This window comes from Citrus sinensis, chromosome 5 (assembly GCF_022201045.2).
Source record: "Citrus sinensis cultivar Valencia sweet orange chromosome 5, DVS_A1.0, whole genome shotgun sequence".
In the NCBI taxonomy this organism is placed as follows: domain Eukaryota; kingdom Viridiplantae; phylum Streptophyta; class Magnoliopsida; order Sapindales; family Rutaceae; genus Citrus; species Citrus sinensis.
The window spans coordinates 16,579,827-16,602,393 of NC_068560.1; the positions used below are offsets into that span (position 1 = coordinate 16,579,827).

General features: G+C 34.0%; 2 protein-coding genes and 1 pseudogene across 2 annotated transcripts; 1 reads left to right on the plus strand and 2 right to left on the minus strand.

Moving 5' to 3' along the window:
- Positions 1-4,215: 4,215 nt before the first annotated feature.
- On the plus strand, positions 4,216-5,202 carry LOC127902286 (protein ZINC INDUCED FACILITATOR-LIKE 1-like; annotated as a pseudogene).
- Positions 5,203-9,062: 3,860 nt separating this feature from the next.
- Positions 9,063-10,635, minus strand: LOC127902752 (uncharacterized). Its single transcript, XM_052442756.1, has 2 exons — positions 10,056-10,635; positions 9,063-9,925 (listed from the first exon to the last, which is right to left on the minus strand). The coding sequence occupies exons 1-2, from the start codon at positions 10,428-10,430 to the stop codon at positions 9,884-9,886; spliced, it is 417 nt and encodes a 138-aa protein (XP_052298716.1). The 5' UTR covers positions 10,431-10,635; the 3' UTR covers positions 9,063-9,883.
- A 2,766-nt stretch (positions 10,636-13,401) lies between these two features.
- LOC127902287 (disease resistance protein At4g27190-like) lies at positions 13,402-14,838 on the minus strand. The gene has a single exon (XM_052441139.1). It carries the CDS (start codon positions 14,836-14,838, stop codon positions 13,402-13,404), a length of 1,437 nt encoding a protein of 478 aa, XP_052297099.1.
- Between the last annotated feature and the right edge of the window lie 7,729 nt (positions 14,839-22,567).

The following is a 22,567-nucleotide window of genomic DNA, read 5'->3' on the forward strand; positions in this document are numbered from 1 at the left end:
TACTTAATTCTTATGAATTTTCTTTATAATATGTGTGTGTGGGGGTAGATATTTACGTACATATATACTGCTTTTTGTAATAATTGTATGGCAACATTTACAATTGACATAAACTCAGTAAGATTTCATCAGAACTTATTTCTTCGCACATTAAAAGGTTAAAACTTGTTTGAGGTGTTGTCTTGTAATATTTTCTGTAGTTTCAATTTGAACTGTATATGGATTTGCTCTTTGTTAAAGATTCAAGAAGGATATTAGTTTAGTTTAGCTGATGTCTTGTACTCGTAATTGCGGATTTACAATATTTTTTTTTTGTAGAATGAGCTGAAGAGTTAGGTTGAACAAGGAACATTCCAATCACAAGGGTCACATGACATTCTAGGTGAAGCTCTTCAGAAGTAGCCAAATGGAAGTAGGGTGCAAGGAGTGGGGCAATTCGTCACCCCATCTATGTACTTTCATGTCCCTGATGCCACTGAGTTAGCAAGAGAAAGAAAGATGTATCAAGAGAGTTTCCAATTCATGTCTACTCAATTAGAACGCATGAATGCAAGGTTAAATGCGTACAGCAATACTGAAGTTGGAATTTCTAACTTTCTTAAGCCCAAAACTTCCACTGGTGTTCAGATTGACAATGATCAACAATCCCCTGAAACTCTTGGAAAAAGAAAGGTATATGGCCTGTTACATGTCATTATTTGATTTCCATTTGTATATGCATGTATTACTACTAATGGTATGTATTTTGATTATTGCATAGGCTGATTTCCCATCGGGTAAGTCGACTCCAAAGTTTGTGAAGAGTAAAATCAAGGACAATCCCACCACAATTTCCCAAGCAACTCCTCAACAAACCCCCGAAAAAGTAGAGTGTGACATTACTTCAAAGCCCACACCGAGAAGATCTCCTCGACTAACTCCTAAAGTACTAGATAGGCAGTTCTCCTGTCATGACAAAGTACCCAACACAGAACCACCAGTCATCAGACCAGCAGAAGTAGCCAAAAAAGAACCCAGAGTCATCATACCAGCAGAAGTAGCCAAAAAAGAACCCAGAGTCATCAGACCAGCAGAAATAGCCAAAAAAGAACCCCGAGTCATCAGACCAGCAGCAAAAGACCTCAATGTACGTGTGAAGAATACACGGGCAGCAGCACGATCAAGAAAGAATGACAGGAGTGAATATATGAACATGTTTACCATGTTCATCGAGAATTCTTTACCTCAGTTGATCAGGATTCGGCATGACACAGCAACCTTTGGTGAAATTTGGGAAACACACTTGGACAAAATCATTTGTGCTGAAATCATCGAGTTTAAAGAGGTCTCAAACTGCATCATTAACATATGGATCAAGTATGGTAAATCATAACTTATGTTTTAGTAAACTTGGCCCTATCATTTTGTTTCATATATTCAAACTTACTTCGTTATATATATTTGTTTCCTCTTAAACACCTGTATGAGGAGATGGAGAGCAATGGAAGTACTAAACCAGTTCATTTTGGGCTTTTTGAGAAGCTATATCCAAGGGTCAGTTTCAAAGACAGGACTCAATACATTTCAAAACTGTTAGGCTTGGCAGAATTGGGACAAGTCATCGTATTCCCGTATAACCCTGGGTATAACCTTTTTCATTTGCTAGTTATATTCTTTAATTTGTAGATTAATCACTTTTACTTGTAATTCATGTGTGAGAACAATTTTTACTTTGTTTAGTGCCCACTGGGTGTTATTGGCAATTGATATGGTGAGACGTACAACCTATTACCTTGATCCTTTGGAAGGTAGTCCTGATGAAGAGCTAATGCAGATTGTCAATCAGTTAAGTTTGTTATTTGTATCTTTGATCATGCTATTTTATTTTTATGTCTTATGCTAATTATTTGCTAACGTTAGCTATGTCTCTTAATTGTAGGGGGATTCGAATACATCAGAGGTTAAATTCTGATACAAAGGCCAATGTTCAATGGATACCTGTCAAGGTAAAAATCAGACAAACCTAACTAATTATTGTTAACGTACAGTAAAAAATTAATGTAATTTTGATCTTGTAGTGTCCGAGGCAGCCGAGCAGCTTTGAATGTGGTTACTATGTGATGAAATACATGCAAGATATCATCACAAATGTGAACGTTCTGAAAAATAATGTAAGTATTGAAAATGATTTTTACAATACTGCATCATATTGTTTTAATTTATTGTGAAATGAATCAGCTCAAACACCTGTGCGCTTCTTTACAATTATCTTTTTATTGCGTATTGTATGCATTTTATAAACTGTGAGGGTACTTATAATGGTGACTATGTTGCACACTGTTGAATAGATTATATGAATATCCATATAGACATGAATTAGGATTTGGGATATACACAATGTACTGCATATCCCAACACAAAACAATTGTTTGGGTTGCAAAGTAGTTGTTAGTGGGGATGTGCTATGGTGTCGTTGCTTGTACTTTACTTTGATGAGGATAAGTTGTCATCCTAATTAAGGTTTTGTATCTACATCCATATTTGTATTAAATCGCGTACTGTTGGGGTTCACAAGTTGCTTCGGCTATCAAATATTGTTGTTGTTGGGGTTCACAAGTTGTTTTTTTTTTTTGGAATTACCATGATCAGGATGTTCAGTATTTACCTATATAATTTTGGATAAAACAGTAACATTGTTGGAGTTTATTTGTTGGCTTTAATTGTTAACACACAAATATATTTAAATGAATGATAATTAAGTAGTTTAGTCAAGGATTTTCGGTGAATAACTTGTTGTTTAAAAATTAAAGTTCAAGGGAGTTGAGGAATACACTGTCAAGGACCTCTCGCGACTTCGTGATCAGTGGGCTACATACGTTGCCAAGTTAATTACAGCCTACAATCGCGAGGTAACATACAAGTAATTTATGATTATTTTTCCTTAAAACAAATCTGTGACTTATTTTTGTGGTGTGCTAATTGATTTTATATACTTGTAGGTGGAAAAAAAATGAAGGCATATGCAGACTCCAAAATCAGTGACTCCAAATGCGGACTCCAAAATCAGTGACATTGTTATCTGTTTTTTCTTCTTGGCTAAATTTTCCGAAATTAATTTAGTACTTTATCGTGTATACTACTTGTTCAAAGCTTAATTTAGTACTTGAACTTGTTTTTTACCCCCAAACAATGATGTATTTGAATTATTTTAATTTAACTGATGTATTTGAAATGTGTATTATGTGAATTGCATTACAAGATTTGGAATGTTTAATATATTTTGGGTTTATTTTAATTGTAAAATAAACATGAATAATGTGATTAAAAAAAATAAAACACAACCGGTATAGCACCGTTAATACTGACACTAATTATTTAAATGACGATAAGAATTTTTGATGTTACTGAGTCAGTGGATTCCTGATACTGTAGTCACATAAATCAGTGACATGTAAATAGTATCATTAAATGCTAACGCGATTGAGTCACTATCCTTGTGACTCTCTAGTGACACAAAACACTGACATAGAAATAGTATCAACTGATACTAACATCATAGTATCACTATGGTGGTGATACTATAGTGACACAAAATACTGACGCAAAAATCACTGACACCAAAGATTAGTGTCAGTGTGTTCTGGCTTGAGCATTACTGACACAATTAACAAGTGTCAGCAAAAGTAATTACTGACACTAAATTGGTGTCAGTAAAGCCCATTTTTCTAGTAGTGAAAACTGCTTATTGATTGTCCTCATTTTGAACTTACTATAGGATTCACCCTCCTTGTTTTACAACTTACTTTATACCCTTACGTTGAGAGGAAGATCAGGCCAATAATCATAACACGCATTGCAGGGGTAAAATTTCGAACACACCATGTGGCATTTAGACCATTTGATAGTTTGTTTCAAACATATTTGTTTATAAAATACTTTTCTTCATGGATTTGGTGACGTAATTTTCTATGTATGTACAGGTTTTATCGATACGTCTTTTGACAAGTTACACTTACATAGCAATGTTATCTGTGTTCAGCCTTGCCTTATTTATACCTTATTGATAAACTGTGCTTCTGTGATGAAGAATGTTTTCTCTGTCAGTGGATATCCTAATCATTGATCCATATACTTAGGTTATATTACCCATTAGGAAGTATGTATAAAAATTATTTTATATCTTCTTTATTAGAAATGTTGTAATTCTTTATTACTTTTCCTGAATTATAACATCAGATGTCTATAATAACTGGATTATTCCTTCTGCAAAACAGAGCAGTGGTAAATATTTTTTTTCTTTTGTTTGTTTAGCACATTTCCATGATTTCAGCTTTTTCAAATTTTTTATGTGTCAAAGTTTAAATTTAATTTGTTGGTTTATCGTACAATAACAGGAACAGCATCAAAGAGGAGCTGCCATTGGACTTGCTATGACTGTAGTGTAGCTTACTAAAACTGCCGGTCCAGCTGTAGGAGGTGCTCTGTGAGTGTCCTACTGATTTTGTAAAATTATATGTAAATGATGTTATAATTTTTTTTTCATTAATTGGGGTTCTGGCAGATTTTCTTGGTCACAAAAGCGTCAAGATGCTGGTTTCCTCCCAGGTATGATGATTTACTGATGAAATTTCTGACGAGTTTGTGAAATACTTTGTGCTAATTAGCTTAGTTAGCTGCTTAAACTAAAGTGCAGGTAACCAGATGATTTTTTTCATTCTGAATTTGGTCGAGGCACTAGGAGTAATATTGACATTCAAACCATTTCTAACTCAACGTGTCCCGTGAGTAGAGAAAAGATGCATCTGTTGAAATATTCAAATATATGTCAAGCAAATTAAAGCTTTCAAAATCTATCAACAATTTGATTATTTGATGTGGTTTGCCACTTGCCGTATTTTGTTTTGCTGTTCTAAAGGCTTAAATATGAAAATGGTGGTTGGCGCTCACACCAATCGATTGCTGTTAACATTAATTGTTCAGTACTTTTCTCTGTCGACATTTATACTTGTTCATTGTCAGAACTACGACAATTTATCTTTACAATGATGCAAGCTAGAAAGAATTTTTCATGTTAAGTAAAATATTGAAGCCACAAAGAGTCCGAATTAAGTACTAAGTTTTCTGCCATGCTTTCAACGGTAACACATTTGTTGCTCTTATTCCAGGGTCTTCAGAGTAGAGAGACCTGATTTCGACCTTCTTCAGAACTTGGGGATTCCGTAATAACAGAGGACAACAGTTATATAAGAATATTATTTTGTACAATTTTCGTATAACCTGACCAATGCAAGTATAATTTTATGATCTTAACTCATCAGATCAAAAGACCTTCAATGATGTAAAATTTGCACATAAAGATGAGAACCAAACATTAGAACTTATGATGAAACGGAAACAAAAACATTGAGATTGAAAAGATAGAGAAACACAAGCTTTTTAAAAGGAATAAATGTTCATTTAGTCTCTATATTTTGACTTAAGAGCGCATTTAGTTCTTATATTTTAAAAAGTGCCTCAACCTCAAGTAGGGATGGCAAAAATCTCCACGGGAACGGGTACCTTTGGGGATTTTCCCTATTTGGGGAAGGGACGGGAAATTTTTTTTACCCAATTTCTTATTTGGGGAGGGGATGGGGATGAGGTGGAATCCCCATCCCCTACCCATTTCTCCATTTTAATTTTTAATTTTATTTTTATTTTTAAAATTACTAGTAAATAAATTATAAAATTTGAATTATAAAATTATAAATATTGGTAAAAATAACAAATATCAAAATATTTATATTATTAAACTTTTAGGCCTAATTAACAAATTAAAGTCCTAAATTTTTATTAGAACATTAAAAAGACTGGATAGATTCTATTAGCTCAAAAATTTTGTTTTAATTTTAATATTCATTAAATATTTTAAACTTAAATCTATTTATTTATTTATTTTTAGATGTTATAATTGCCCACAGTGAATCACAATTTTAATATCTAATCTAATCTAATATTTGCTCTTGATTTGCTCGAACTTAACTATTGTACTGTAAAGGGAATAGTCCACATTTATAAAGTGCCCACGCCACCATTGAAAAAGTTAATTTTGAATCTAAATTCGATTTTATTTGTAACAATTTTGTATTAGACTATTAATTTGTTCATGATAGTTTGTATCCCTTGCATGCTGCATTACTTACTAATTTAATGTATGTAACTTTTGTAATAGATATTAATGTAAGATGTATTTCAAACTTTACTTTTATTTGAATTTTTTTTATTTTAATATGATTAACTCAAAATCGAAAATAAAAAAATGTATTAGTTATTCGGGGATCGGGGACCCTCGGAGATCCTCTGTTATTATTCGAGGAGGGGATGAGGATTCTCTCAAGTAATTCTGACGGGGACGGGGAGGCGACGAGGACATACACAAAATATCGGTGATGGGTACGGGGAGATTGGTCCCCTCCCCTCCCCATTGCCATCCCTAACCTCAAGACACCCCTACTGTGTTGGAATAATATTTTTGGGAATATCAATGAAAAGAAAAAAATGGTAATTCATCTAGCCAGCCTTAAACAAAATAAATATTAATAAAAACTTTTATGTTATTATTTTAGTTTTAGGACTAATTTCGTAAATTAATTTTTTTATGCATTTATTAGTAAGATTGCTTTAAGAATATTAAACATTACTTTAAGATGGCTGCTATTAATTTATTTATAAAGAATTATTAGCAAGATTGTTGTAAAAGTACAAAAAATACTGGTTATTTCATATTGATATTTATTGATTAATTTTCCAATTAACTTTTTTATAAATAAATTAATTAATTTAAGAATATTATTGCCAAGATATTATTGTAAAAGTAAATAAAATTTAAGGAAAAATGTAACGTATTTAATATCAAGGTATATTGAGGTATTTTTTAAAATATAAAAACTAAACGAGCATTGAAGTTAAAATATAGGTACCAGACGAGCATTTTCTCCTTTATAAAGTTTTATATTTTATTAATGAAAGTCTAAATAACAAAATTAAGGTTTTGGACTTCTTTTAAACTAAACGTAAATATCACAAATTTACCAAAATAAGTAAACCTAACATATTACTACATAATAACATTCTCCTAACTGAAATAAGATAAATGTTACTCAAATTCCATATCTAGAAAAAAAAGAAGATAAAAATCCTGAAAACAATAGGAAAATAGATCTTAAACTTGTAAAATAATATGAAATAAATATAATTTTCAATCGAACCACGAGACTAATGCGGCGCTACAGTATTAGATTAGATTCCCCTCGTCGCGAACTTCGAAATGTATATTATACACCCTAAATAGATACTTATAGCTCAAGTTGTTACCCTAGAGAGATACTCCACTCATCCTACGCAACCATCCGCTGCATCAAATTCGTTCCAAAATTAAGAATAAACCAGCTGATGCATTCCAAATAATTTAGATGAAACGATAAAATAAACCTAGAGATCAAATAACATGAAATGAAGAAGATAATTACCTTGGACTGAAGCTCATACAAATTCATTATTTGACACCTGCAGCAATTGTTGAAATAATAGTTAATGAAATATAAAATAAGACAAGTACATATTAATGAAACACCACTGTGAATCGATAGCTAAGGACGGAGTAAAATTTAATTGTAAATTAGGACAGTAGAGCAAGCATCCATAAACATAACATGAACGTAATACATCAATTGAAATATCATAGGATAAATTAGGACATCAGAGAAAGAAATAAGTAAATAAATCAGCAAAGGAAACATGCATAAACAAATAAAAAAACAAAGACAAAATAAGGAAGAGTTTGTGATAATTTTCTTCTATGGTCATTGAAGTCCAAAAACTAATAAGGATCGAGCAATTGAACGGTTGCAAACTCAATGGAAATACAATGGAACCTTAAAAATGAACAGTGAAGGAAAATGAAGAAATCTGCAGGAAATAAGGCGAGTGAGAGTGAAGAATTAATTACCACTGAGTAAATGCGAATGAAGAATGGAGACAGGTCCATCGAGAAGTGAGATTCAGAGATTGTATTGAAATTGAGAGTTGAGATCAAGAAGCGATTATTCTTCTCCGTAATTTCCTTTTTCTTTTAATGTTGTTATTATTATTTTTATTTATTTTTTTCTATTTCATGATATCTTTTTTGTTTTAAACGGTATTGGCATATTACATTTATTCATGTTAATTTTACAATACCTCCCTTCAGATTGCACAAATTACATAAAAAAGTACTTTATGTATAAAACTTTCAAACAAATTGGGCCAAAATCTAACTTTACCAAGTTTAGAGTAATTTTGGGCTCGACATTCCATTTCCGACAAACGAATTTTCTTTATCACCAAGGTATGATACTTTTCATATTTATCCAACGGCTCGTCAATGACAATACCTTTGTAAAAAGTACTTATTTTGAATAGTATATTGTAGAAATGTCTGGTCGGTAAAACAACTATTTCTTAGTGTAAAAATGATACACTAAGCGTTCACATTTTGATGAGTAAATTAAGGATTTCAAGATGAAGTACATAATTAGATTAATGCTAAGAAACTGAAGTTTGATCGATTGAAAATCAAAATAATAATGAAGGTAATTAAGAAAATGAACAATATATGCAGAAGCGGTCCTTATTAGGACTTCTAGATTTTCTCTTGGGCTTTCCTTATTATTGTTAAAAAATGACACGAAGAACTTTGAGTTTAAAAATCTGGCCCTGATGCCTCGTAGCCCTCCAACATATGAAGCACCAGATGTTTTGATGAGAAAATGACAAGACCATTTATCAAATTTCTTGTGGATATAAATACATACACATAGACGAGACCAACCTCCTCAAATGAGAATCAGAGTGATTAAAAGACCTTGCAATGAGACAATGATACACCATCAAATGTCAAAATACAATAGAAATTCACGACATATCTATAATAAAAGACCTCTCATTGAGTCATATATATTGAGAATAAAAATGTTATAATACATACACAGAGCTTAGCTAGAATAAAATGTCTTTGAACTTGCGATGATCAAACAAAGGAAACAGACAGGTTGTAACTCACACTATCACAAGAAGATCACGAAGATGAAAATGGGAACCCATCAGAATGGAAACTTTGAATAGAGGAAAAAACAAAAACGACCTTATTCACAGAAGAAGAGTGACTTAAATCTTCATCAGTATCCAGACATTTTGCAATCATAGAGTAGAGAAATTTTAACAGGAACAACAGAGAAAATATTATGAATATGCTATAGACCAATATACTTGTTCATAGCTAACGTTTGATGGTTTAAGGATTTGTTCTAGGAATAATGGGCTGATTACTTTCTTTTTATTTTAATTTTTTTTTAATCCAATGAATGATATTCAGCTGTTAATTATGTGTTCATAGGGAAGAACATTTTCTAAGTACTTTCCTTGCCTTCTAACTTTCCGAAAAGCAAACCCAATGAACAAATAGAGCACAAACTAAAATAAAAGAACAGCAATGATGACAATAAATAATTGGCAAAGAAAAAAAAGGAAAAAGTATGCACGTTTTCAAGGAATTATAAAATATGAAGGCTTTTAATGAAACTTTATCATAAAAAGTATGCAAGGAATTATAAAATTTTAGAAAACAAGGGGAGCTCTAAAAAAAATGAAAAACTCAAATTAAACTAGACTAAAAGACATTCAATTTTGCAAAATCTGTCCATAAAAGTCTGAAAGGATCATTAAAATTGCATTGCAAATTTAACAGTAAACCGAGGGACCCATTCTAAATAATTCAGATGAAATTGCTAAACAAGCCATGGGATTAAATAAATGAAATAAAAATTAATTACCAGTTGAGACTTTCTTCTAAAAATTCGCAACTCCAAGTCATAAGAAGCCTATGAAATTAGTCGTACTGCGTAGAGTATGACGACGACACCGCCAACAGCTGAAAGTAAAATTCTTATTCATCAATTTAAACTTACTTTATAACAAATATCTTATCTATATTGTATTTAAGAAAGCAAATTTTGTAAAAATTTATCATGGGAGATAGAGAGTAATATGTATATACGTACCTTCTCAGCATGTAATTGTTGTATGGTTGTGTTTAGATCATTATTAGCCCAGCGCCGTTGATCCGCTGTCTCTCCATAGCGGACGTTTACTCTTAGAGGCGTGATTGATTCTCCTGTAGTGAAAATCTTCATCTTGGGACAACCAATCACCCACAAATTTTGCAAAGATGGCAATTTGACGGTGTAATTGGCAGAGCAGAAACTTGTGAGGCTATCTAAATCAAACAGTTCCAACGTCTTCAATTTGCTAAAAACAATCTCTTCTTTTTCAACTCCATCTTTGTCATTTATTACCACCTCTGTCATTGTTCTGCATCCATATATTTCTATTGCTACGAGTCGCACCAGAGTTTTTGCTGTGGAGGATGTTACCATGTGTAACAATTTCTTGCAACCGAAAGCCACCAGAGCTGTTAGGATCTGAAAAGATACCGATGATGATGGCAATAGAATTAACAGACTTTGACAATGATATGCTTTTAGAATTTCAAGATACTGAAAAATGGGGCCAAGTTTGGAGTCTTGTTTGCACAGCTACTTCAGATGATAGTGCCAGCGCAGCTCTAATGTTTTTATCATTGCCAACTTTCCCGCATGTTTCTCTAAGCTTCCTTCCTCCGAAAATACCTCTTCGTGGAATGAAAATTGAAACAGTGAGAGTATTTCAAGATTATGAAATCTCTCAAGTACATTCCAGATTGGAAAACAAGCTGAGTTATCTTCGGCAATCTCTAGTTGTTTAAGACTGCCAAAAAGGTGTTGTGGGAAATCGGCCTGCAAAATCATCTTCACGTCTTTTCCATTCAATGATAGGTCCTTCAAGTTGGGTAAGATCTGATCATCATAAATCATAATAACTAATGAGGTCAATTGATGTTCTCTCAAATGATTTTGAGTAATCCAATCACAAGCAGTGACTTTATGGTATCTGTTTTATATTAATTTTACCCCCAAAAAAAATTGAATTAGTGATAAAATTCATTATATGATTTTTTATATGTTAATTTTAGAGGTAAAAAAGAAATTAGGGAAAAGGGTTGTTTATATTTGCATGAAAATATTTTATTTCACAACAATAAATTATTAATTTATTTTGTAAGTCGTTGTATAAAGAAAAACTAAGGATTCTTTTATAATGCTATACCTAAAAAAGTTCATATAATTATTAATCTCCCACATTGATCCCTTAGTCAAGACTAGCAAAGATTATTATGTAATAAAAAATTTCAATTTATTAAGTATTAATTTATAAATGTTTTGTTACATTTTTCAAAGTCAAAAGTCGTCAATGAGCTATTGAAAAAAAAATATCTAGAAAATGACTTCATACCTTTTCGAACGGCAATAAGGGCTGTTGTGCAGGAATATCAAGTTGATTATTCTCTTTATTTTGCGATAAATCTGCAGCAAATATCTTTAATTTGTCACAACGACACACTGCAAAATTTTCTAGTGCTGGCCATTCCGAAGTATGCATTCCTGGGTATAAACATCTAAGTTTTGGTAGACCTTGGAGTATCAGAACGGTGAGCTGTGGAAAGACAAAATAAGGGATCACTTCAAGTTAATTGCAGATATCTCCAAAGCCTCTAAGTTAGGCAACGCAACCTAAAAAAATAAGAATTTCTCGTTAGATCCAATATCCATATGGGAAGCACTTGTTGAAATTTTCTTCTTTGATTACAAATTAATGCAAGTCAGAATCAATTTCCAACTGACAGCTGAGTTTGATGCATTCTAATTCATACTACTTGTTAAGAGCTCAATTAGTGAGCGTGTGAGATTCTTTTTATCCTTTTTTCCATTTTCTTTCAATTCTTAAATGATTTAATTATTTTCCACGTATGACGTCAAAAGAGAACGCATGATAGAATAAAATCTGTTATATATATATATATATATATATATGAAGAAAATGTTAGCCTACGCACCTTCTCGTTGAAAAGCAGAGTTGATGTATCCTCTTGCGACGATGGTCTGTTTGGTGATGCTGAAGGAGTCTTTACTTCACGGCAGAAATTTGTAACCTCTGGAAGATTCCCCAGACTCAAAGATCTTAATTGAGCAAACTCTATCTTCTCAATTGCATTATCAACTTCTTCCCCAATTGCAAAAATCTCTTTCATCTTGCTGCAATTAACAACTGCAATTCTCTCAAGTCTTGGAAGGCATTTTGTAGTAGAGAGCCAAAAGATATTACTCAATTTATCACAATTAAATGCTTGTATGATTTTGAGTTCGTTCAAAGACTCTAGTTTGAGCTGATCAATACATATCCTCTCCATGTTGATCAAGTTGTGAAGGATAAGTGACTCCAAAAGAGGAAAGGCTTCACAAGCTACCATCTCCATTGAGTCCACGATACACAGGAAGTTAGGATTATTTTGAACATGGAGATGCTTCAATTGTGAAAAGCCTTCTGTGTCCAAATCAAAAAGAACATTCTTGACACCTTGCAGCTTGTCCAACCATAGGTATTCAACGTTATTGATGCCCTGCAATTTCATGGAGCAAATGTCCATAAAATCAAGCTTGAGCTTCAATTCTCTTAAACTCTCACGATTACTGTCGATCAAAAAGTGCGGCCGGCTTTGAAACCATTCTCTTGTAACACTCTTGGGAGGCATGAATGACTCATTTCCAATGGATATTTTGAACCTTTCGAGCTTTCTGGCCAAAAAGCCTTCCGGTAAAATACTGTCATTTTTAACATCAATTTCTAGAGTGGTTAGCCAAGGTAAAAGCATCAATTCATCAAGGCTAGCATTACTTCTTTCACTGTTGGCTCTTTCAACCTCCCATTCAACGGAGCAATTACCCATATACAATTCTTCTAATCGGATTAAGCTCGATAAGACATTTGGAGCAATAACTTTTAGATGGAAACAGTCTCTTAAATCTAACAGCCTTAGCTTAGTCAGTTGCCCTAGTGCTTTAGGTAACTGTACAATATCAGACCGCACAAAGCTAAGGATTTCTAGATTTTCCAACTTTCCAATAATGGCTGTGTCCATGTCTCCCAAAATGCTTTGATTAAGACAAAGTGTCCGAAGATTTACTAGAAGATCAATTGAAGATGGCAATGACAATAACCGCATTCTAGTCAAATCCAAAACCCGAAGCTTTTTCGTCCTTTTGAAGAAGTTCTCAGGAACATTGGGCCCAACAAAAGAGTTCTTGGGTGACATGAATTAAAATTCAAGTTGTGTAGATTCCAACACTTCAGGAATGTCATTAATAATACTATCTTTTAAACAAATTGCAAAATTTTTTTTTAGTGCATCTGCATCTGGCCAGTTCCACACATCCTCATTTCTCACCGCAAATGCAATTTTGTCACGACGTGCTACTGAAATGGCAACATCGCGAACAACATCATGCATGGAAAAGAATTTACTCTACCATCCTCAAGCAACAAACAAGAGTCTCTTAGTTGATGGACCCATGCATGTAATTTGTTATGTGCATCTTCTAGCTTATGGACACTTTCAAATGCACCCAAGCCCATGCTATATTTGAACAAGTCCATAATTGAAGTTGGTGTAATTAGACTACACAGTAAAAAAGTTTTCTTGAGTTGCTCACCTCTTAAATACTTGTAACTTAGCTCAATTGTTGAGTATGCCTCTACTGGTACTCCTTTATCGAAGCTTGCCTCTGAAGGCGTTCGGAGTTCTTGCAAGGCGTTCTTCCACACAGGCAGCTCTTTGTTTCTCAGTGCCTTTGCTACTGTGGTTAGGGCAATAGGCAAACCTCCACATGCCTTGGCTACATTTGTTGCTGTAGGTTTTAACTCACGATTTTCAACAAAATTACGAGCCATTATCTTGAACAACCTCCAAGCTTCTTGCTCATTTAGAATGCCAATCAAGAAGTTATTTTCAGATCCCATACTTGACAAGACATTACGATCCCTTGCTGTTAATAATAATTTGCATCCTCTATGATCATCGCCAAAAGGAATTCCAACAGTCTCTAAATCAAGATATTTCCAGATGTTATCCAGAATCACAAGGATCATCTTCTCTTTCTTCAATCGTTCATAAAGTCTACTAGCTCTTCTAGATTCAGCCTCCTCGGACAACTCCAGACCGAGTTTCTCTGCAATTTTCCCTTGAATCTTTTTTATGTCTGGAGTTTGGGAAACCTCTGAAAAAACCACCTGATCAAAGAGTTTCTCTTCACTGGCTTGCCTTGCAAACTCCTTCACCAGTGTTGTCTTTCCAATGCCGCCCATGCCGTATACCCCAACGATGCTGACATTGACATCAGTCAATGCATCTTGTATAGACTTCAGAGTAGAAAGTCTTGATTTAAAGGCCTCGTAACCTTTGTTAGACTTTAGCCATACCTCATCCGCAATGGTACGGTAGAAAATTCTATCATCAAATCTCCTAGCTTCTTCTTTGAGTTCAACAAGGGCCTTCACCTCTGTTTCTGCTTTCTTGCTAAGCTGATAGCGGGTCTTCAAATTAGGACACAAGCCCTTGAAACATCGCTTACTTGTTGTCTCCCCATCTTCAATGAATTTGGCTGCCTGCTCAATGGTGTTGCTCGCACTAACCAGCCAGTTCTCAACCTTCTCTTCAATCTTTTCTCCTTTTCTTTCAGCCTCAGAAACTCTGTGCTGAATGCTCTTACTTTCATCCTTGAGCTTGTCTATTTCTGCCTTGAGATTCTCAAAGTTGGCTTTATAGTTACGCAAATAACCAAGTTGGCGTTCTGTTGGAGGAGCGAAGCATTTCACAACTTCTAACAGAACAGTAACAATGCTTTCCACCATCTTCGATCCTCTTTTTTTCAAAGTTCCGAAATGAAAATAAACGACGAGCGAAACACAGAGAGAAAGAGAGGCAAAAAAAAAAGAAAAACGAAAAAAAGAAAATGAAACAACAAAGATGACAAGTGTATCTGGTTGTGGAAGCGGAGAAATCAAAGAAAGCTTAAAAACTGTTGTGAATCTGGTGAGAAGATGGAAACAAGGAAAAGGTTTCTAGTTCAAAAGTGATTGAATTGATATAAGGAATGATTTAGATAATAGAGGAAAAGTGAATCAGTCAAAATAACTTATGTATTGATCAGAAGAAAGATGCAAACAATATTAGAGACAACAACCGCGCTGTTGATGCCCAAATCTGATCTAGTCTATTAGCGACTTAATGTCAGACTTCTACACCTGCATTAGATTTATTTGGTAGAGAATCGATTGGTCAATCGTCAAGATGTCCTGCAACCACTAGCGATTAACCTGCGAATACCTGAAATCATAGAAGACGGTTAGAGGAGCCGGAAGTTTTTCCAGCATGAACCCTCCGACGCTCAAGTTAGTTTCTAGGCCTTTCGGAAAAACTTGTGCCACCACTCATGTGGCTTAATAAACATTGCCTTAAAATCCAAGGCTTTTTGAGTAATTTACAGAAAGTAAAGTAGAGTGTCAAAGAAAGAATTTTCCATGAGAGGAAGAGAGCCCAAAAAGCCCTCCTAGCTAACTCCCCACTCCCCTCTTTCCCCCCTTGTTCTCTCCCACTTTCGGAAGTTAAGGATGAGATAAAAGTAATGCCCCCGCTCTCCTTTTGTTCCTCTTTTTTCCGTTACCAAACACCAGTCCCCTAGTTTCTAGTGTTGAGAGTTTTAACGAATCAAGATTGGAAACTATATAAATTTTAAAGTGACCTCGAGGTGGTTGCCATAAATCGGCTTGGGATTGCTAAAATTAACCTTGCCATTAACAAAAAAGTTTCAAGTTTTAAACTTTTAAATGCCTTTAAATATACCATTTTCCTACTCACATAATCATGTAAAGCAGGTTTCATAAGTTCGGGTATTTATCTCACCTGAAGTAGGTTTTAAGACTTAGTCATTTATCTGCTTTAGAACATTTTTCGCTCATATAACTCTTGCTCGCGTAATCTTAGTCGGGCAAGAACAGGCAAACTTTGACTTCATCTCACTGCGAGGAGGTTTGGAGACTGTAAGCCTTTTACTTGTGGTACCTTTATTTTTCTTTTTCTGCTCGCCTTCACATGGTCGAGCAAATTCTGGCAAGCTTGACTTCTTGTCTCGCCATCGAGCAGGCTTTGAGACTTTGAAACCTTTTGCGTGCCTTATAAACTTTCTTGGGATTTTTGATCTCTACTCGCCTTCACATGGTCGAGTAGATTCTGGCGAGCTTGGCCTCTTGTCTCGTCATCGAGGAGGCTTTGAGACTTTGGAGCCTTTACTTGCCTTAGAAACTTTTTTTTTGTCTGCTCGCCTTCACATGGTCGACCAGATTCTGGCGAGCTTGGCTTCCTGTCTCGCCATCGAGGAGGCTTTGAGATTTTAGAGCTTTGCTTGCCTTAGAAACATTTTGGAATTCTCATTATCTACTCACCTTCACATAGTCGAGCAGATTCTAGCGAGGTTGGCTTCCTGTCTCGCCATTGAGGAGGCTTTGAGACTTGTGGAGCCTTTACTTGCCTTAGAAATGTTTTTTTGAAATTCTCATTGTCTGCTCGCCTTCACATGGTCGAGTAGATTCTGGCAAGCTTGGCTTCCTGTCTCGCCATCGAGGAGGCTTTGAGACTTTGGAGCTTTTGCTTGCCTTAGAAACTTTTTAGAATTCTCATTATCTGCTCGCCTTCACATGGTCGAGCAGATCCTGACATGCTTGGCTTCTTGTCTCGTCATAAAACAGACTTTGAGACTTTGGAGCCTTTGCGTGCCTTAGAAGATTTTTGGTGGTCTGCTTGCCTTCGCTTGGTCAAGCAGATCCTGGCATGCTTGGCTTCCTGTCTCGCCATAAAACAGGCTTTTGAGACTTTGGAGCCTTTGAATGCCTTATTAGTAAACTTTGATTAGCTTCTCAATGCTAGCCTAGCTCTCATTTCTTAAATCATTCTCATATTGAGTGACTTTCAAGAAATCAAGTTAACTAAGTTATACCGTCAGCCCTAATATGAGCACAATCAATTTAATGAATATAAGGTATCCTCATCTCACATAGCAGGATTTAGAGAAATAATTAAATTTTCATAGAAAAAACTACTTGTAAATCAAAATATAACTCCTAACATGTTCTGATTCCTACAAATGTGTGCCTTCAGTGTGCACTTATTTGAGGTTTTTGCTTTAAATCCTTAAATATGGATTTGCTCTGCAAATTGATCAGTTGTAATAAACTATCAAAAATTTAATTTCTGACCTGTAACTTATAAATTATCCAGAAAATAGCTCAGCATTTACAACTTGTGCTTTAGCTATTTATATATGTTTGGGCCTTTGATGGATAAACATTCTTGGTGTTTTATTACCATCTATAATATTTGGTTGGCAATATTATTAAAGACCTTTGCTAAAGGTGCAGAGCACCATTTACTAACACTATAGATATTGAAATTTATATATAAAATAAACCATATTATGTAAAATGTGTAATCCACAAATAAATGGTAACATAAAAGTTTAAGTAAAGTCATATCACTGTATCAAGGGAATACAATCTCATGCTAACCCAAGTTCCATCAATCCTTCGGCCAAGCATGCTGTGTGCTAATATATGACTATGCTATATATTTTATAATATGTAATCTTAACTATTTTCTATTAACGGCTTAATAAGTCAAAACCCCATTCATCCGATATTTAAAGTCAGGTAGTGGATTTAAAGGATGAATATAAAACTGGGGTTTTAGAACAAGTGCACCTAAGATTGTGCTCTGCATTATTTCATTGGTACTTCATCAAACAAATCCCGAGCTTGACTCTGCTTTGCTCCCTTCTTAGAATTATTCTTGCAATATTGTAACATGGGCACAAAACGAATAAAATATGAAGGAAACAAAAATCCAACTTCATCAATTCTTTGAAGCTTGAAGACATGCCTATCAATTCTCATCATCAATAAAAATTTGTTTTGTTTTAAAACCATTGTTAAAGTTAGCCAAAATACCAATACTCGGCCTCATCCAAATTATGCTAATTATACTTCTTCCAACACTCATTAACGATTATAAGAATTTGTGCAATGTGGATGACAGCCATTATTTACAGACAGGTATATATATGTAATTTCTAATGTTCTCTCATGCAAAGGTATAATAGAGCTATGATTAAGAATAATTCATGCTCTCAATTAGTTTGATGCATATATTGAATCAACTAAATTAGAACCTGGATTTTAGTCCTTGGCTCTTGCGCAATGTTCTATTGAGCATCACTCCCTATAATTTCAGTTGCAGCCTTTGTTTTCCAGTCCAATTAATCTCACCATCTTGATTGTTCCTCTGTAGAGTCCTAAGCTTGCTCATTACAATTTGAGGCTGCGATTTTTTTTTTTAATTCTGTCAGTTATTTTGTCGAACACTTACTGTGCGTGATCTCGTATCACAACTTTTAACAAATATCATCTGAAACCTGTTTCTGAAATTACAAACTCACACATCTCTGCATCCAATTAGTAATTAAATCTCGTTCGAAATGATTAAACCCATCAAAATGCATGCTGAAACCGTGGCATAATCCGATTGGGAAAGTGGTTAAAATCTTAATATCTAAACTTGTATGCGTGCAAGACTTTAATGGTAAGCACATGATCAGCAGTTGACTATAAACCAACAAGCATGTGGCCACTAGTTTGTGATATGATTTCATATATTCAGTATATGTATTTTTTAAATCTATCCTCTATAATCAATTTCTCATGCTCATGAAAGCCAAATCACAATTGATCATTTGATGCAATATATCATGCACACAAACAAATAAATTGAAAGTAATTGCAGTAATTTAATTGGAAATACAAGTGGAGATGAATCTGTGACAGATTTTACCGATCTGAAGCTTCTAAATGCCAACATTGGGTTAGTTTTTTACCGATTCGCTTTGCTTCTTTCACGTGAGTTCAGAAATAAAAGACAGGTTGCTTCAATTCACACATGATAATATTTTGCCTTCGCTTTGGCTAAATGAAAGTTGATAGAGATAACAAATTGGCTTCTTGTATCGATCCCCACAGATGGCGCCAAATGTTGATGCCCAAATCTGATTTAGTCTATTAGCGACTTAATGTCAGACTTCTACACCAGCATTAGATTTATTTGGTAGAGAATCGATTGGTCAATCGTCAAGATGTCCTGCAACCACTAGCGATTAACCTGCAAATACCTGAAATCATAGAAGACGGTTAGAGGCGCCGGAAGTTTTTCCGGTGTGAACCCTCCGACGCTCAAGTTAGTTTCTAGGCCTTTCGGAAAAACTTGTGCCACCACTTATGTGGCTTAATAACATTGCCTTAAAACCCAAGGCTTTTCAAGTAATTTATAGAAAGTAAAGTAGAGTGTCAAAGAAAGAATTTTCCATGAGAGGAAGAGAGCCCAAAAAGCCCCCCTAGCTAACTCCCCACTCCCCTCTTTCCCCCCTTGTTCTCTCCCACTTTCGGAAGTTAAGGATGAGATAAAAGTAATGCCCCCACTCTCCTTTTTTTCCTCCTTTTTCCGTTACCAAACACGTGCTATTGACTGGTAATAGAGATGGAGAAAAAGAAATATCTTCACACGGTGGAAGTACAAAGGGTAGATATGGAACCAAACAGAGACAACAACATGCCACAACTAGATTGGGAATGGAGAGAAACAAATTAACAAAGACTGGAGATTACAACAGAACAGATGCCAAGAGAAAAGGGTTTCTTCATCCAGTGAAATTCAAGAGAGTTGACGGCAAAAGGGAGCATATGTGTTTCTTGATTGAGAACGAGTGCAAAGGATGACTTTTTAATGAGGTTCTGAAGCTGACGAATAACGATTTGCTAAAATTTTGAGAAAGTTATATATTCCGTAACTTCAACAAGTGAAGAATAAAAGAATAATAGTTCGTCATCTTCACAATGAAGATCATGGACGAGATTAAAAGCTAAAACTAGTCCATTTGAAAAGCCAAAGTTCAAGTTCCTTGGCTAAGTTCAGAAGTGAAGCAAAGAATAAATAAATAAAGATCAAGGGATGGGAATAAAGTCAACCCCAGACAGTTGCAGAAAGATTATTATTTGGTAAGCGTAGTTGATTATTAGTACAAAACAGAGTAGGTGAAACACGTCCTTTCTATTTAGACTGATCAGCATCTAAAATTTTATGAATTATAAGTTGCATTTTACTTTGTACATTATGTTAACACATTTTAATTGAGCCAATTTTTCAATAAATGTTATTGATGTATTAAATTGCAACAACAAAACACAATTATTGGTTTTAAAGAATGAAAAAAAAATACAAAAATAGAAAATGAATTGAATTCCACTCATCGTCATCTTGGCAAATCAAGTCAAAAAATAAAAATCCATATGCTTTTGTTAAAGTTAAAAGCTACATAAATAATATCACAGAAGCTTCTGCTAAGGTTCATGTGAAGTCACAGCTTTGATACCTGTAAACCATAAACTTCAGTTTAGGTATATACATTACTTGTCTTTCAAACTTGAATTGATAAGGGGGAAAAAAATAATACTAAAGCAAACAGAAGGATCATTTAGTTGACAAAATTATTATTATTTTGAAATTCGGGTCATTCAGTTACTTTCATTTCAGTTTCACTTCTGATTCAATTTAACCAGTTAACGTTGACAAAAATAAAATGCAAATATAAGGCTAAGGCTGCTAATTTGATGAACTAATTATCTCAGGAACCAAAGCATCTATAAGCATGCATGGGTGGCAACACCATAATTACTCAAGACTGGAGGAGTAAAAAGATTGGAGATGATAAACATTAAATTTTAGGAAAATCATTCACAAATATGCTTTTAAAAAAGTTTTGTTGGTAAAGTTCGAGAAATGCATACATGTCAAATGTCCATTTCTTGTGAGCATTTCACCAAATAGCTGATACGCATTAACAACTCCTATCCTATACTATCAGCCAGTAGGTTGTTGCTGCTTCCCGTTTTTTAATGATGCGAACGTCTCATACTTAGAAATAAGGGCGGAGCCTGGAGATTGATTTATAAGATAAGAAGCAACATTGTGTACAATTACAGATTTCCAATGTGAGAAAAATAAAATTGCGTTATAAAATTAATCCCACTAAGAAAGTGGTCTACGAAATTGCCACATTAAAAGAAATTTTTTCCATAAATTAAAATAAAATTAAATGAAAACTATTTTTCAGTAAAGTCAATTGCCCACGCTAGGCTAAGGTGTTTGTTTATTTGTTTTTTTTTTTTAAATCTGAATAGGTATAAATTTTTCGTAAGCATGAATGGGCTAAGTACAAATATATGAATGACATATTTATTTTTATTTTTCTTAATACCCGAATATAATTGACATCTTATTTATCTTAAATATGGTTATTTGATATTTATATTTTTACAAATCAAAACAAAAAAAAGTAGTTAGATTTTATAGTTTAAGAAATAAATATATTTTATAAAAATATTTTTAGAATATATATTTAATTCTTATTCAGACTTTTTTCTATTCAATAAAAGTCACAAAAGTTACTTTTTCTATTCAAATGTAAATGCTTAAAAATCATATATAAGTTACAAAAAAAATAAATTTTAGAAAAGTCATAAATTAATAAAATTTCAGATTTTATATATTTAACTCCCAATGCAGATCCGCCCCTATTAGTGTTAGGAAATTGACTGGTGAAGTAGGTCCACAGCTAAAATGAAATTAGAAGAAAATGAAGAACAAGCACACAGAGGACACCAAAAATTACATGGCTCGACTTTTAGCCTACATCTACGGGTAAAGACAAAAGGATAAAACTTTACTGGTGAAATGAAGATTACTAGTATTATAATATTTTGTTTCACTTCCCAGAACCCCAATCCACTCAATCTCTTAAAACACTAATCACTCAAGAGCATTAAAACTCTTAGTCTCTCACTCTAGAATTGAAGAAGAAAAGAATGAAATGCGGGGGTGAATCCCTCATTTATAGTTAAAAATTTGGGCACTATTTATATATTTATATATTTTTTTTTTAATTCAAAGTTTGAACTTGACATTCAAACTTTGAATATCAAAAGTTATTGGTCGCTCTTTTAGAAAAGCGACATTGACTTTGACATTCTCCCACTTAGAAATTTAATTGAGAATCAATCAATCTCCACACCATCCTTTCTGCTTCGCCGCTATCATGTTGCTTATGTCTCTACTAGGCCATAAAATGATTTACTCCAAACAAATTTATCAGCATTGATAGGCTTGGGCAAAACGTTGGTTAAGTTCTCCTTGGTATCCACTCTTGTATCTTTCACTACTTCACGAAGAAGTGATATTGTACTCTTATATTCTTTGTCCTGGAATGAAAGGTTGGATTCCTTGCATTCTAACTTTCACAAGCCATAAAAATTTTTATGCCCAAGCTCCTTCGGTAACCTTTGTATCTAAATAGCCCTTCCAAGCTAGTATAGCTGCTATGTAATCTGTTTTTGTTGTTGATAAAGCCACAATGGTCTGCAATTTTGAAATCCAACTAACAATTTCTCCTTCTAGTGTAAATACTTAGCCGGTAGTGGATTTCCT